We start from the raw sequence: 13,159 nt of genomic DNA, 5'->3' as shown, positions 1-13,159 counted from the left end.
GTGTCTGACAGCTCCTGTATCATCATTTGTCTGTGAAAAGGAAAATCACACAAAGTAAAAAAATGAAGCATCTTAATTTAACAGCAAATTGCAAATCAGTTTTTAATGGCACTGGAGTGAGAATCTGATGTAAAGTGTGGTAAATTACTCAGTTTTAATTATAAAATGGTAAAATGGCATCAAAACCCATCTGCAGAATCTTTGCTGAAGATGAGATTCTTTCTAGGATTTTGAAAAGAGAAATTTATATCTTCAAGGAACTTAAACGTTAGCATGAAATTACTTGAAGTATTTCAGAATGCTAAAACTTATTGAGATTTTATGAAATCTCTTTGCTACTGAGTCCTCTCTCAGAAGGAGCCAAAGGCCCTCACTGACATCAAATAAGATAAACACTGAGAACTTCAGCAAAACAACTTGTGATTTATTACTGTACATTCCCTTCAGATGTCTTGTCTCCTCAAAGAGGCTCTGTAGCCCAAGTCAGGCCATGGAGCATTTCTTACTCATGTCTGCATCTCCCCTCAGGTCTAGCCTAGGAGGCCAAGCGGCACAGCAGGCACTTGGTAAGTCCTTGAGTTTAATCAAAGGCAGAGTGTTCCCGTGACTATCAAGCTCTTGATTTAGAACTGACTACCTGGGACTTCCCTCGTGGTCCAGTGGTTAAGCATCTTCCTTCCAATGCAGGGGACATGGGTTCGATCCCTGGTCGGGGAACTTAAGAACCCACACGCCGCGGGGCAACTAAGTCCGGGCACCGTAACCACTGAGCCTGCACGCTCTGGAGCCCGCGAGCCACAGCGAAAGATCCTGCGTGCCGCAACTGAGACCGGACACAGCCAAAAATTTAATTAAAAAAAAAAAAACTAACTACCTGATTGTTTCTGCAGAACTTTGGCCAACAGGGTGAAGTATTGTGTAGGTTAGGAAGCTGCCTCCAAAGACTGCGTCACTGAGCTTTAATCTCAGGATTGAAAGGAGCAGGCTCAGAGGCAAGGGGCCCAAGTGAGAGCAGAGGTCCCCATTTGTCAAGAGCCCAACACCTAACAGGCAGAGAGCCTCTGGGACAGCTCAGGGCCTTTCCCTGCTAGCCCACAGAGGACCTTGTGTGAATTAGAATTAGGCACCCTTTCCTCAAGACACTCTATTGCCATCTGCCAGGCAGCTGTTGTACACAAATTTTCAATGGCTGTTTACGAAGGGCGCCTCCTTAGATATAATCTCCCTATGTTGTATACATCCCGGAGCCAATGGCCAGGCCACTGTGTGGCCACCCACTGCGCTGGGCCGGGCTGAAATGCCCAACTGCCCATGCCACCATTTGCTTTTGTCTACCAAATATGAGATATAAAATTTGAATTTGACATTTTTTCTCTTTGGACTTCTAGTTACAAAATTAATTCTTTACTTAGGTAAAGACTTTGACTTTAATCACAGGTATTAGCATGAGAAACTATATTTGTCTAGCCTAGCACCCCAGTGGGAAAAGTTGGATTAGTAAATTCAAGCCTTTCTTCACTTATCTTTGGATTGTAATAAAATATTTTTAGGCAAGCCATAAAGCTAGCGAGTGTCAGTCAAAGGTGACGCAGAACCCAGTATACAAATAGTTTCATTTCAAGGCCTTAGGATTGCCACAACTGCCATCCCCTTTCATTCTATTCTACCTCAGATTAAAACAGTTGAAGGTTTGTACTAGAAATTGTTGGGCCTGAAACTGGTGGAGAAGTGGATTTTTGTTTTTCAGCCTGTGGTCAGGGTTAAGAGTGTCAGAAGTAATTGGGATTTATTCATTCTGTGGCTTCGTGATCAATTTATGCAGGTTTTCAACGGTAAAAATACCACTTGGATCTCTGAAAGCCCTTGATATACTTTGGAATTTGGTCATAAACTGGTTCACTGCTTAAAATTCAGCACAAGGCAGTGTTTCAAAGGGTCTGAAATCTCCAAAGAATCTCATTTTTAGGCGGGTTTTCTTGTAAGGCAACCCTAGATGCTAAAGAGGCTTGGTGAGGCTTCAGAATACTCCTGTAATGGTGATCAGAAGTGTGCTTTTTCCAGGGTGGAGGAGCTCCACCTCTTCATGTGTTTACAGCATTTGTTAGGGTTCGAGATGGCACAGCTGTCACATCATCGCATGTCTTGCTGGAGTTCAGTGGATCTGAGATGAGGGTCTTTCTGCACTCTGGCATTGCCCTGGCCACCTGGGGACAGTTCACAGCGGACTCAGAGGGGTTTCCCATCGGCTCATCAGAGGACATGATCTTTGCTGAGACATTAGACCAATTTTACATGCAGTCGGACTTACAATTTTGTTTGTGATCATAATTTCTGGATGAGATTTATGGAAAAACATGACCTGTGGAGTTGTTTAGTACAACCCGATGAGTGGCCTGGACTTTTGTGGACCTCTCCCTCCGTTGAGTAAAGCGGCTCAGGACAGAAGAGAGAAGCTTTTGTTTGAGAGCCTGATAGCTTTCTGGGTGTTGTGGCCCGACACTCTGAACTAGGACAGAATAGCCCAGAAGCTTGCTCCCTCCCACCCTCCCTCCCTCTTCACTCTCTCCGCTCCCCACCCTCTCCCTTCCTCTTTTCATGCACACATTCCCATCCTCCTTTTTTTATTTCAAGCAAGTTAATTCCCAACCTTGGTCATAGAATGAATGACTAGAAAGTCATCCCAACCTTAAAAATTCAACAAAAAAACATATTGATGACTAAGCCTCCAAGGCCCTGAAGGACACATCATCTCTGTACCAGGACGTCTCAGCCCTCGTGCAAAACACACAACTTTCTTACACTCTCATGCTGCCACTCTGTCCTTTGTGCTGTGGACGTGTGGCCGGCTGGAGTAACCGCGTGTGCATGTTAGTACTGAGAAGCATGCCGCCGAGGGAAAGTGCCTTCTTACAGGTGCTCAGCGTCACCCTGCACAGAAGGAACCATTTAGTGCTACTCAAGACCCCCGCAACTGTTGACTTGGAACTGAAATAAACAGAATAAACATACCTACGCCTAAGTAGAAATTGGTAGTTCCAACTTCTAGCTTTTTTACTCCATCAGAACTATTGATAAATTCTCAAAGACCAAATATCTCTGAAACCTTCTGATGGGTTGTATAATTCGTTTTTAAAAAAAACTCTTTAGTGAAGTAACTTTCTATTTTTTAGCTAAGAAGCATCTTTAGAGGGTTCAAATTCTACGTTGTCCCACATGAGCACCTACCGTGTGCCAGGCACTGTGCCAGTTCCTTTTTTTTTTAATTCCAGGTGCATCAGGTCAGGTAGTCCTGTGAAGTGGGCACTATTACTCCCAGGTGCAGACAGACACAAGTTAAGAGAAGTCTGGAAAGGTGGTCAGGGTCACCTGTTCTTTTTTTTTTTCCTTCCTGTTGTATTGAGGTATAACTGACATACAGAACTGTTAAATTTAAAGTGTACAGCATAACGATTTGACTTACATACATCATGAAATGATCACAATAAGTTTAGTGAACATCCATCCTCTCCTGTAGATAGAAAATTAGAGAAATAGAAAAAATATATTGTTTTCCTTGTGATGAGAACTCTAGGATTTACTCTCTTAACAACTTTCATATGTAACGTGCAGTAGAGTTAAGTATATTGATCATGTTGTACGTTACATCCCTAGGGCTTATTTAGCTTATAACTGGAAGTTTGTGCCTTTTGACTCCTTCATCCAATTCCCACCCACCCCCCACCTCTGGTAACCACAAATCTGATCTCTTTTTCTATGAGTTTGTTTGTTTTTGAAGTATAGTTGACCTACAACACTATGTTAATTCCTGTTATGTAACATAGTGATTTGATACTTCTATACATTCATAATGATTACCATAAGTTTGGTTACCATCTGTCACCATACAAAGATATTACATAATTATTGACTATATTCCCCACACTGTACATTTCATCCCCTGACTCATTTATTTTGCAGCTGAAGTTTGTACCTCTTAATCTTCCTCACCTATTTCTCTCATCCCGCAGCCCCACTCCCTTCTGGCAACCACCTGTTTGTTCTCTGTATCTATGAGTCCGTTTCTGTTTTGTTGTTTGTTCCTTGTTTTGTTTTTTAGATTCTACATATAAGTGAAATCATACTGTATTTGTCTTTTTCTGTCTGACTTATTTCACTTAGCATGATACCCCCTCTAGGTCCATCCATGTTGTGTCAAATGGCAAGATTTCATTCTTTTTTATGGCTGAGTAATATTCCATTGTGTATATATGCCAGATCTTTTTTATCCATTCATCTATTGATGGGCACTTAGGTTGCTTCCATATCTTGACTGTTGTAAATAATACTGCTGTGAACATAGTAGTGCATATATTTTTTTCTAATCAGTGTTTTTGTTTTCTTCAGATAAATACCCAGGAGTGGAATTGCTAGATCACATGGTAGTTCTATTTTAAATTTTTTGAGGAATCTCCATACTGTTTTCCACAGCGTCTGCACTCATTTACATTTCCACCAACAGTGCGTGAGAATTCCCTTTTCTTCACATCCTCACCAACACTTATTATTTGTTGTCTTTTTAATGATAGCCATTCTGACAGGTATGAGGTGACAGCTCATTGTGGTTTTGATTTGCATTTCCCTTTTGATTTGTGATGTTGAGCATCTTTTCATGTACCTGTTGGCCATCTGTATATCTTCTTCGGAAAAATGTTTATCTAGATCCTCTGCCCATTTTAAAAAATCAGGTTGTTTGGTCTTTTGCTCTTGAGTTGTATGAGTTCTCTGTATATTTTGTATATTAACCCCTTATCAGATATATCATTTGCAAATATCGTCTCTTCAGTAGGCAGCCTTTTCATTTTGTTGATGGTTTCCATCATTGTGCAAAGCCTTGTAGTTTGATGTAGTCCCATTTGTTTATTTTTGCTTTTGTTTCCCTTGCCTGAGGAGACATACCCAAAAATATATTACAAAGACCAATGTCAAGGAATGTACTGCCTATGTTTTCTTCTAGAAGTTTTATGGTTTCAGGTCTCACATGTAAGTCTTTAATCCATTTGAGTTTATTTTTGTATGTGGCATGAGAAAGTAGTCCGGTTTGATTCTTTTGCATGTAGCTATCCAATTTTCCCAGCACCATTTATTGAAGAGGTTGTCTTTCCTCCATTGTATAGTCTTGCCTCTTGGTCATAGATTAATTGCCCACACAAGTGTAGGTTCATTTCTGGGCTCTCTATTCTGTTCCATTGACCTATGGCTCTGTTTTTTGTCACCTGTTCTTGACCAACCTCCAAACTCTTTCTTTTTCTCCCCACCCCGTGGCAAGGAAGCCGCCACACGGAGGGTGAAATGGCAAAGCTTGGCTCCAGTCAGTCAGTGTTTACTGGACACCGGCTGCGTGCCAGCCACCAGGCTCTGGGAGCCCAAAGCAAGTAAGCCATGGCCTCTGCCCTCGAGGAGCTCATGCCTGGCAGGCTGCATTGCCTCCACTGTGCAGAGTGTGTTAGTGGATTCCCTGCCCCCTTTGATAAAATCAAACTAACTCAGTGTGGCCTTCAAGGCCCTGCCTGCCTCATCCAACTCCCCTCTGGCCTCTCCCCATCCCCCAGCCTGGGCTCCAGCCAGGCTGCACAGTGGCACCTGCAGGTGGGTCACTGTCTCTGGACCATGAGAGAAGGCATGGAGGAGGGGCGTAAGGGACTGTGTGTTCATGAAGCCGTGGAAGGTCCTGTGACCAGGGCCCTGTGTCAGTGTGCCTCAGAAAGGGAGCTCAGGGCCAGATGGAGAAGGGCATCGCCTGCTTTTGGGTTTTATGTGTAGGATACTGTGAGCCCTTTGGAACATGTGGACCCTTTAAATAAAGTCCAAAAAACTTTAATGCCCCAAATCTGCTGACTCATGGACCCCACTCATGGACCCACTGCATAATGGCAGTACCCTTGCCCATCTCCCCCATCCATCAAGCCTCTGCCACTTATTTCTGGGGACCCACAAAGATGCCTCACGTAGGCATCCACAGCCTTCTCGTGACCTGGGCCTCCTAGCAAATTCAGACCTGGATCCCTGTATGAGGTGTCAGTATATAGCAAGAGTGGTGCATCAGCTCACTGGGCTGCAAGGAATGTAACGTGTTCAAAGCTCAGGGATCTGGGAGGAGAGGGCGATGGGGGTCTGTGTCCCTTATGGACCAGTTCTGAGCCCTGGGAGAGTGAAAACCAGACATAAGAAGCCGATCCATTTTGGGGGAGGAGGGGCTAGAAGAGACTCTGGATCTCACGTCAGCCCTAGCTGGGGCACCCCTTGACTAAAGTCTCTGAGGATATGATACTCTGTGGCTTTGTAGGTGGTGGGTTGTAGCACTAGACATGGGGGTAGGGAAATTGTCAGGAGGCTATTGGGAAAGTTCAGGGAGAACAGGACATGATAACCTCCACGAGGATTAGAATGGGCCTTGGTGAGAGGTATAATCAGGAATTTCTTGATCAGTGGAAGCCAATTCTGAGGGTTCTAGTTTGAGTAATGAGGGCAGTGGAGGTGCCAATGACTGGGAAAGGAGGAGAAGAGCAGGCTTTGCAGAAAAGGTGAGTTCCGTTTATCCATATTGGCATCTGAGCTCTGAAGTGGATCCTGGTAAATATCCCTACCACAGCAGCAACCCTAACGGCTGGAGAGGGAGATTTGGGCATCATCAGCACATTTCAAAGGACTCTGAACTGGCCTTGTGCCGCCTACCCCAGCCCCATCCAGTCCCTTCTGCTCACCGCAGCCAGACTGATCCGTCCAGAAGCATCTTTCTTTTGTACCTGTTGCCTTCCCGGGCAGAAAGTGTCAATGGCCCTCACCACCTGGAGTGTGAAGGTCTCCCTCTCAGGCTACAGTGCCCCTCTGTCTGATCTGTCTGGTCCCTGTCTTCCTGGCTCAGGACTTCTCTGGTCACAAGTGACAGGAGTCCAGCGCAAACTAACTGAGGTATCAGGGGAGTCTGCCAGTTAACATAATCAGCGGGGGTTAGGGATGTGTGTGCCACTGGGACCCTTCCATCTCCTGCTCCTCTTCCCTTTGCACAATGATTTCATTCTCTCAGCCCAATCTGGTCCACATAAGGTGAAGCAACCTCCATTCTTCCAGTCTCATGACGTTTTCACAAGAAGGTAGGGTGTCCTTCACTCAGTTCCCTTAGAAAGATCCCAGGAAGAACTTTGGTTAGGCCAGCTTGGGTCAGGGACTTAGCCAGGTCAGCCAGCAATGTCCAGGGAGGTAGGTTTGAACCACATACTTAGAGAAAAGATGGAGCTCTCCTGGGGAGAGAAAAGGGGTGCTTGGGGTGTTAGGGGGAGAGGCTCCGCCTGCTCTAGCCCTCTCCTCCCCAAACAGCATCTTTATCTGACCAGGCCCAGCTGCTCTTAGCTCAAATGCCCAAAGCACCCTTACTGTTCTCAAGTTTTATCCTCAAGGGCCAACCCTGATACCCCGTCTTCTCCTTCCTACCCCCCCCCACCCCATATGGGGCCCTTTTGACACGGGAAAACCAAAGGATAAAGAGGGGGCGTAACTTGCCCAGGCTAAGGAGCTGGAGGGGCAGGGATGAGATCCCAGCATTCTGTCTCCAGAGCTCAGGGATGTGTTAAACTATTCCCTGTGTGGGCTTCTAGGAGAATGTGCCCTCCTGAGGGTAGGGACCCAGCCTGTCGTCGCCCGCCGGCAGCCTGAGGGTTGGCAAACTGCTTGGTCACCATTGTTGTTGGCCCCAAGATGGCGCCTCCGCAGTCGTTTCCTTCCCATCCACAGCTCCCAGCCTGGGGATGTGGTCTTTCCTGGTGATCTGCACAATTTAAAATTCTGTGGGAACTGGGAAGCTTTCCTTCCAGGCAGGGAGAGAATAAAATATTAGTTATAATGCAGATGCCATCTTTTCCTAATCCTCTCAGCGGCCTCCCACAGCGGCTCTGGGGCTGTCCCCCCCATGGTGGCGAGCACACGTCCCTCATCCCCCGGACTCAGGAACACAAACCTCCTGAGACTCTGGGTCCCATTGTTGTGCCTGATTTGAAATGCAGGATCGCACATCACACAGCCGTTGCAAGAGGAGACCCTGAGCTCCATTCCTCCCTGGGCTGGAACAGCTTTTGCTTCCTCAGAGAACTGTTGAAATGTGGGTTTCCTTGTTAATCGAGGTTCCCAGCACGTCGGTGGAGCTGGCTCTGTGCCTCCAGAATGTGTTTTCCAACCATCTCCTGGGCTCCGGCTATTCCAGCCTGTCAAGACCAGACTTGCCTGCGGTGTGGGGCTCCAGAGATGTTCATTCCAGATTAGAGTGATTTTCGGAGGCGGCCTCAGCAAGCTAGGACTGGTCCTGGCCGTGTAACCGGACCAGAGGGCCTGGGGCAGGTGGCCAGAGAGGCTTCTGAGGAGGATTGAGGTAACCAGTGGGCACTTAAACAAGCACCAGGCTGCTTTCCTTAACTGCTTTCCTCCCACATACCGACCCACCCACCATGCCTGTGCATCAGACCTTAAACACCTCAAACGTAAACTGTTCCTTTTATTTAACCAGGTGAGTAGCATTCTGACATAGGCCTATAAAAACAGTTAACAGTTCGTGCTGTCTGTGTGCCACGGTATGTTATAAGCGCTTTACGGATATTGATCCATTTCATCCCTATTAACCTCTCGTCATATGTTATTATCCCCATTTTGCAGACCAGGAGCTCTACAGAGAGGTAAAGTCACTTGCCCAGAGCCACACAGCTGGTGAGGGGCACAGTGGCCTATGGATGGAGGGGGCAGGCTGGCCTGAGCTCTTAAACACTGTGCTATAACATCCGTTGACATCAGGGTTATGAAAATGCTGGCAGTAGGAAAGTAGTAGTAGCTAGACTCAGATTTCCATGAAAAGCAGCAATGATAGTAATTTATGAATTTTCTGGCTAAACTTCAATTCGGTTGGACAGTTGTGGGCCTCATCCATCCCGTTTGCTGTAGTTATCCGTTTACCTACCTCTCGTCTCAGACCCCAGAGCTAATGACTGGGACCGGAAGAAGTTTTAGAGGTGGAGCCATGTGAGTGGGTAACCCTGACACAGTAGTTACTAAGCCCTGCCTCCATCCCTCCCTCCCTTTCTTCTTTCCTTTCTTTCCTGCTCAAGGTATACTTATTGCTTAATTTACGTACATAGCACATTTTCTTACACCTCCTCCCCGCCCCCCCCCCCCAAAAAAAGGACTGCTCTCAAATCTCTGATGGATCAGACTCAGGCAAGACTTGGAGTAGAAGATACGTGTCCAGCCTGCATCTTTCTCTTATGGTGGCTGCGGGTGGATTTGGGCCCTGGAATGAACCTGGCAAGACTCGTGGCAGAATGTTCTTGATCCAAAGCCTAGCAGCTTCCCTTCCTCCGGAGGTTGTGCCCCAGCTGCTGTGTGTGGTGGAGCTCCGGATGGCCAGGGCCCGTGCTGGTGCAGTGAAACCCTATTCCATCTCTGGCCTCCCCTTGCTGCCACCTCCTCTCCTCAAGATAAGAGGCTCGAGAAACAAAGAATCAGACTTATCTTCCAGGAATGAAGTTCAAATTTAGGGGCAAATAGTTAGAGAATTTGAGCTTGAAGAAAAAGTTGTGTTACTATAAGGTGGTCATTGGTAACATTTATAGCATTTGTTTGAGAGATCGATTATTTGTAATTATTTTCTTGCTTTCTCTGGCAGTTGAAGAACATAAGGTCCAAAGGTCAGTGAGTACTGCACTTCCATTCAGTGTAAACTACTTTCTTATATGGTCACCCCTCGCCAGCCACGGGGTTGACAGCCCATCAAAGTACCTACCTACAGTGGCAAAATCAGAGTCAGCAAGGTCAAGATGTCATAAAATAGGCACCTGGGAAAAATAAAAGTTGTGTTAATATATGTGATTAAAACAATGAGTGAAAGTTCTAGAAGGCCTCCTCCCCCAAATAACCACTGTTTTAATCATGAGAGTGACCGTATGTGGGTGACTTTTGAATTGCCTCTTCAGTTGTTTGGGAGACATTGCCCACATCATCTGTAGATGCAGAAGCTCCCAGCGGCCCCCTTGGCTCCTTTTAATGCAGTAGAACCAGCCCTCACTGGCTTGAAATGAAGAGCCCTTTGCAATTCTTGCTCTCTCTGGCTCTGGCTCCCTCCCTTCCTCCCACCCACTCCCCCTCCACCCCCTCCCTCTTCATCTCCCTCCCTTTCCCTTCTCCTCTTCCCCGTTTAAAATACAAGTCTGGACAACTGTGTAACCTCCTAACTTTTCACAAATTATGCAAGAGCTTAAGGGAATATTTTCTGAAGTCTGGTCTTCTGTCCCAGATTATTTGAGAGAGTCAGTGTTACGGATCTTTTCTCTCTTCTCTAGGTACTTCCCTAGAGTGCCCCAGCTCCCGATTCTGCAGGGGGAGAGAACAGTAATTGTGGACTTTCCTCTAAGGAGTTAGGACAGAAGTAACGAGAACTGTTTTTTATTTTTGGTAACAAGTGCAAAACAATATTATCTCAAAACCTGAAGTAAAAGATTGCCCCATATAAAATGCTACAAAAGACCTTTGATGTTTATGAGATGCTGAGAAAGAGAGAGGGGGTGGGGGAATGGGACGTGGCCTGGGTGTTGGCTATCAGGGAGCGAGGAGAGTACGGGGATAGCTTTCGGGGTCTGGGCGGACACAGTTTCAGTGGAGGGTTACACAGAGGATAGGACCTGCTGGTTGCTGCATTTTCAGAGCTCAGACCAAGAAGAAGTGGACCCAGGACTCAGCACAAGGGATTTAGGCTAGGTGTACAGACTGTCAGGGTGGCTAAAGAGAGGCCAGGGTCACAGAATCGGTTAGGATTTAGCTCAGCTGCCAGTGACAGGAACACCCAAAATAACAGGCTTAAAAAAGCTAGAAGATCACATGGAAGACCTGGAGGCCGGCACTCCAGGGCTGGGGTGTTGGCCTCACCGTTGTGAGGGACCTGGGCTCGTTCAGGCCTTCTGCTCCCCTATTCCTATGGTTTGGCCTCTTCCTCATTATCCAGGATGGTTTTGCAGCTCCAGCCATCACATCTCTGCTTGGAAGTCCCACCAACATGGCAGTTTACCCTTCCTTGGCCAAAACTTAGCCATGTGGCCACATCTCCCTATAAGAGAGAAAGACTGAGGAATGTCAGTCATCCTTTAGCTGTGTGGCAACACACCCGGTTAAACCAGGGCTTCAGATAATTTGAGAGGAAACAGGAGAACCTCCATAACTAAGAAAAGTCATAGACATTGGGTTATTTGTTCATTCAGTGAGTACGGAGTAACCATTGTGTTCAGGCATTGCTCGAAGGCAGCAGGGAAGAAGGCAGATGGGCTTCCGGTCTCGTGAAGCTTATTATCTAGCAGGAGGCAAGACAGACAATAAACGAATAGCAAATGCGGCCTGGTTGACAATCTACATTCTGTACTCAAGTCTTCCCAACGAGCTGTCTTCAGATGTACCTGTACATAATTAATGATCGAAGCCGAGAGTGTCAAACATCAGTGCTAATGCCTGCGGGCGCCGTGGGCAGCCAACATCAGTATCTCTTTGATAGGTATTCAGCTCCTCCGTCAAACACTCTGTGAGAAGAGTGGTGGGGAGGAGGAGGAGGGAGAAGTCAATCATTAGTAAGCCAGAGCCCCACCTTGAAAACAGCCCGGGAGTCATGCTGTGGCCAGTGCCCTCGTGGGCTGAGGATGAGAATCCAGCTGTAAAATCCCAGGTCTTTTTCTTCTTCTTGAGTGGAGGAGGTTAGGGGGGGCTCTTTCCTTGCTAAGGTGCAGGGCAGTGTGATGAGGATAGTTTTGTGATTCCTACAGGCCTTTGAGGCCAAGCTGGGGAAGTTGAGAAAACACCAAGGACACAGCCTTTTCCTGCTCATATGACCTTCAGCCACAGTCCCTGAGCCTGGTTTTGCCGGGAACCAGGAAGGTGTCCAAGTTCAGTTCACATGTTGTAAGTGGGCGTGGGTTCTAAATTAAACCCGGAACAAGTGCTACCCACCCAGAACTCCCGTCCCGGCCGCTGTGCAGTGACCTAGATTCAGTGATTCTCAAACTACTTGAGGTGAAGAGCCAGTTCCTTGTTTTGATTTAAGTTTCCTTTTCCAATCTGTCATAAAAAATGAAATATCAGAAAAATGAAATTAAAATCACATACAAAATACAAACTCAGACTTCTGTTAGTGGATTCAAGAGACATTACTCTGTCCAATTGCTCTAAACGTTTCTAAAGGCAAACTGGATCCTGAACTGGAGTTTGCCAGGAGCAAAGAATTCAGAGCCATCGCGACAGCCCAGGGACTGCGCTTTGGGCAGCACTGTCCTGCAGGCCTGGGACCACGGGCCGGCTGGGACTCTGTCCTTCCCAGCTCTGTGTTAGGACAGCTCTGAAGGAGAATGAGGAAGCTCGCTGGGTGGCCTGGCGCATCTCTCCCTGGCGCCCCCTGCCCTGCTCCCCACGTTTTCAGCTGCTACCCGAGTAGACTGATAAAAGGAGCGGCTTGGCCGATTCTCCTATCATAGTCCCCGAGTGCAGGTGAAAATTTTACTACACGCTCTCTGCAGCCAGAGAAATGAAAGTTCACAGCTAACTGTAATCATTATCCAGCCTCCTCTACCTGACCGGGGCTTTGGGCATATACTGGTCTGATTAGCAAAGCAGCCGACCGCAAGGCCGGCGTCTCCAGCCGGCTGGCCTGGGCTCGCCGGCCCCAGCAGGCTGGGAGGTCACTGGTGACCCTGTGTTGCAGTTCTCCAAGGAGAGGCACGTCATGGACAGGACCCCGGAGAGGCTGAAGAAGGAGCTGGAGGAGGAGCTGCTGCTGAGCAGCGAGGACTTGCGCAGCCACGCCTGGTACCACGGCCGCATCCCCCGACAGGTACCTGCCCCCGCACAGGGTCAAGCGCCCAAGGCCACCAGGAGCGAGCCCCGGTTCAGCCAGCGCGCACTACTACAGGGTGGCCTGTGGTGACTTAACGTAGGCCCGTCTCTAAGGAGACCTTGGGAAGAGCTAAGGTCAGGAATCCAAAGTACGTTTCCCTGTGGCCGCCGGTGAGTGGATGAAGGGAGAGCAGGTGTTCTGTGGTTCTGTAAACAAGGCGCAGGCAGGAGGCAGCAGTGCAGGGTGGTACCTAAGGGAATATGAGGCTGGGCTGTG

General features: G+C 47.4%; 1 protein-coding gene across 2 annotated transcripts in view; it reads left to right on the top strand.

Annotated features, from left to right (window-relative positions):
• Positions 1-13,159, top strand: part of BCAR3 (BCAR3 adaptor protein, NSP family member) — a 115,990-nt gene that overhangs the window by 73,867 nt on the left and 28,964 nt on the right. For both annotated transcript variants that reach the window (XM_036872746.1, XM_036872740.1), the window contains one exon: positions 12,752-12,880. In XM_036872746.1, the coding sequence (XP_036728641.1) occupies positions 12,752-12,880 (129 nt within the window). The remainder of the gene's footprint in view (positions 1-12,751; positions 12,881-13,159) is intronic.

This window comes from Balaenoptera musculus, chromosome 1 (assembly GCF_009873245.2).
Source record: "Balaenoptera musculus isolate JJ_BM4_2016_0621 chromosome 1, mBalMus1.pri.v3, whole genome shotgun sequence".
Taxonomy (NCBI): Eukaryota; Metazoa; Chordata; class Mammalia; order Artiodactyla; family Balaenopteridae; genus Balaenoptera; species Balaenoptera musculus.
Note: the sequence above shows the minus strand (reverse complement) of the source record. Positions and strands in the feature narration are given on the sequence as shown.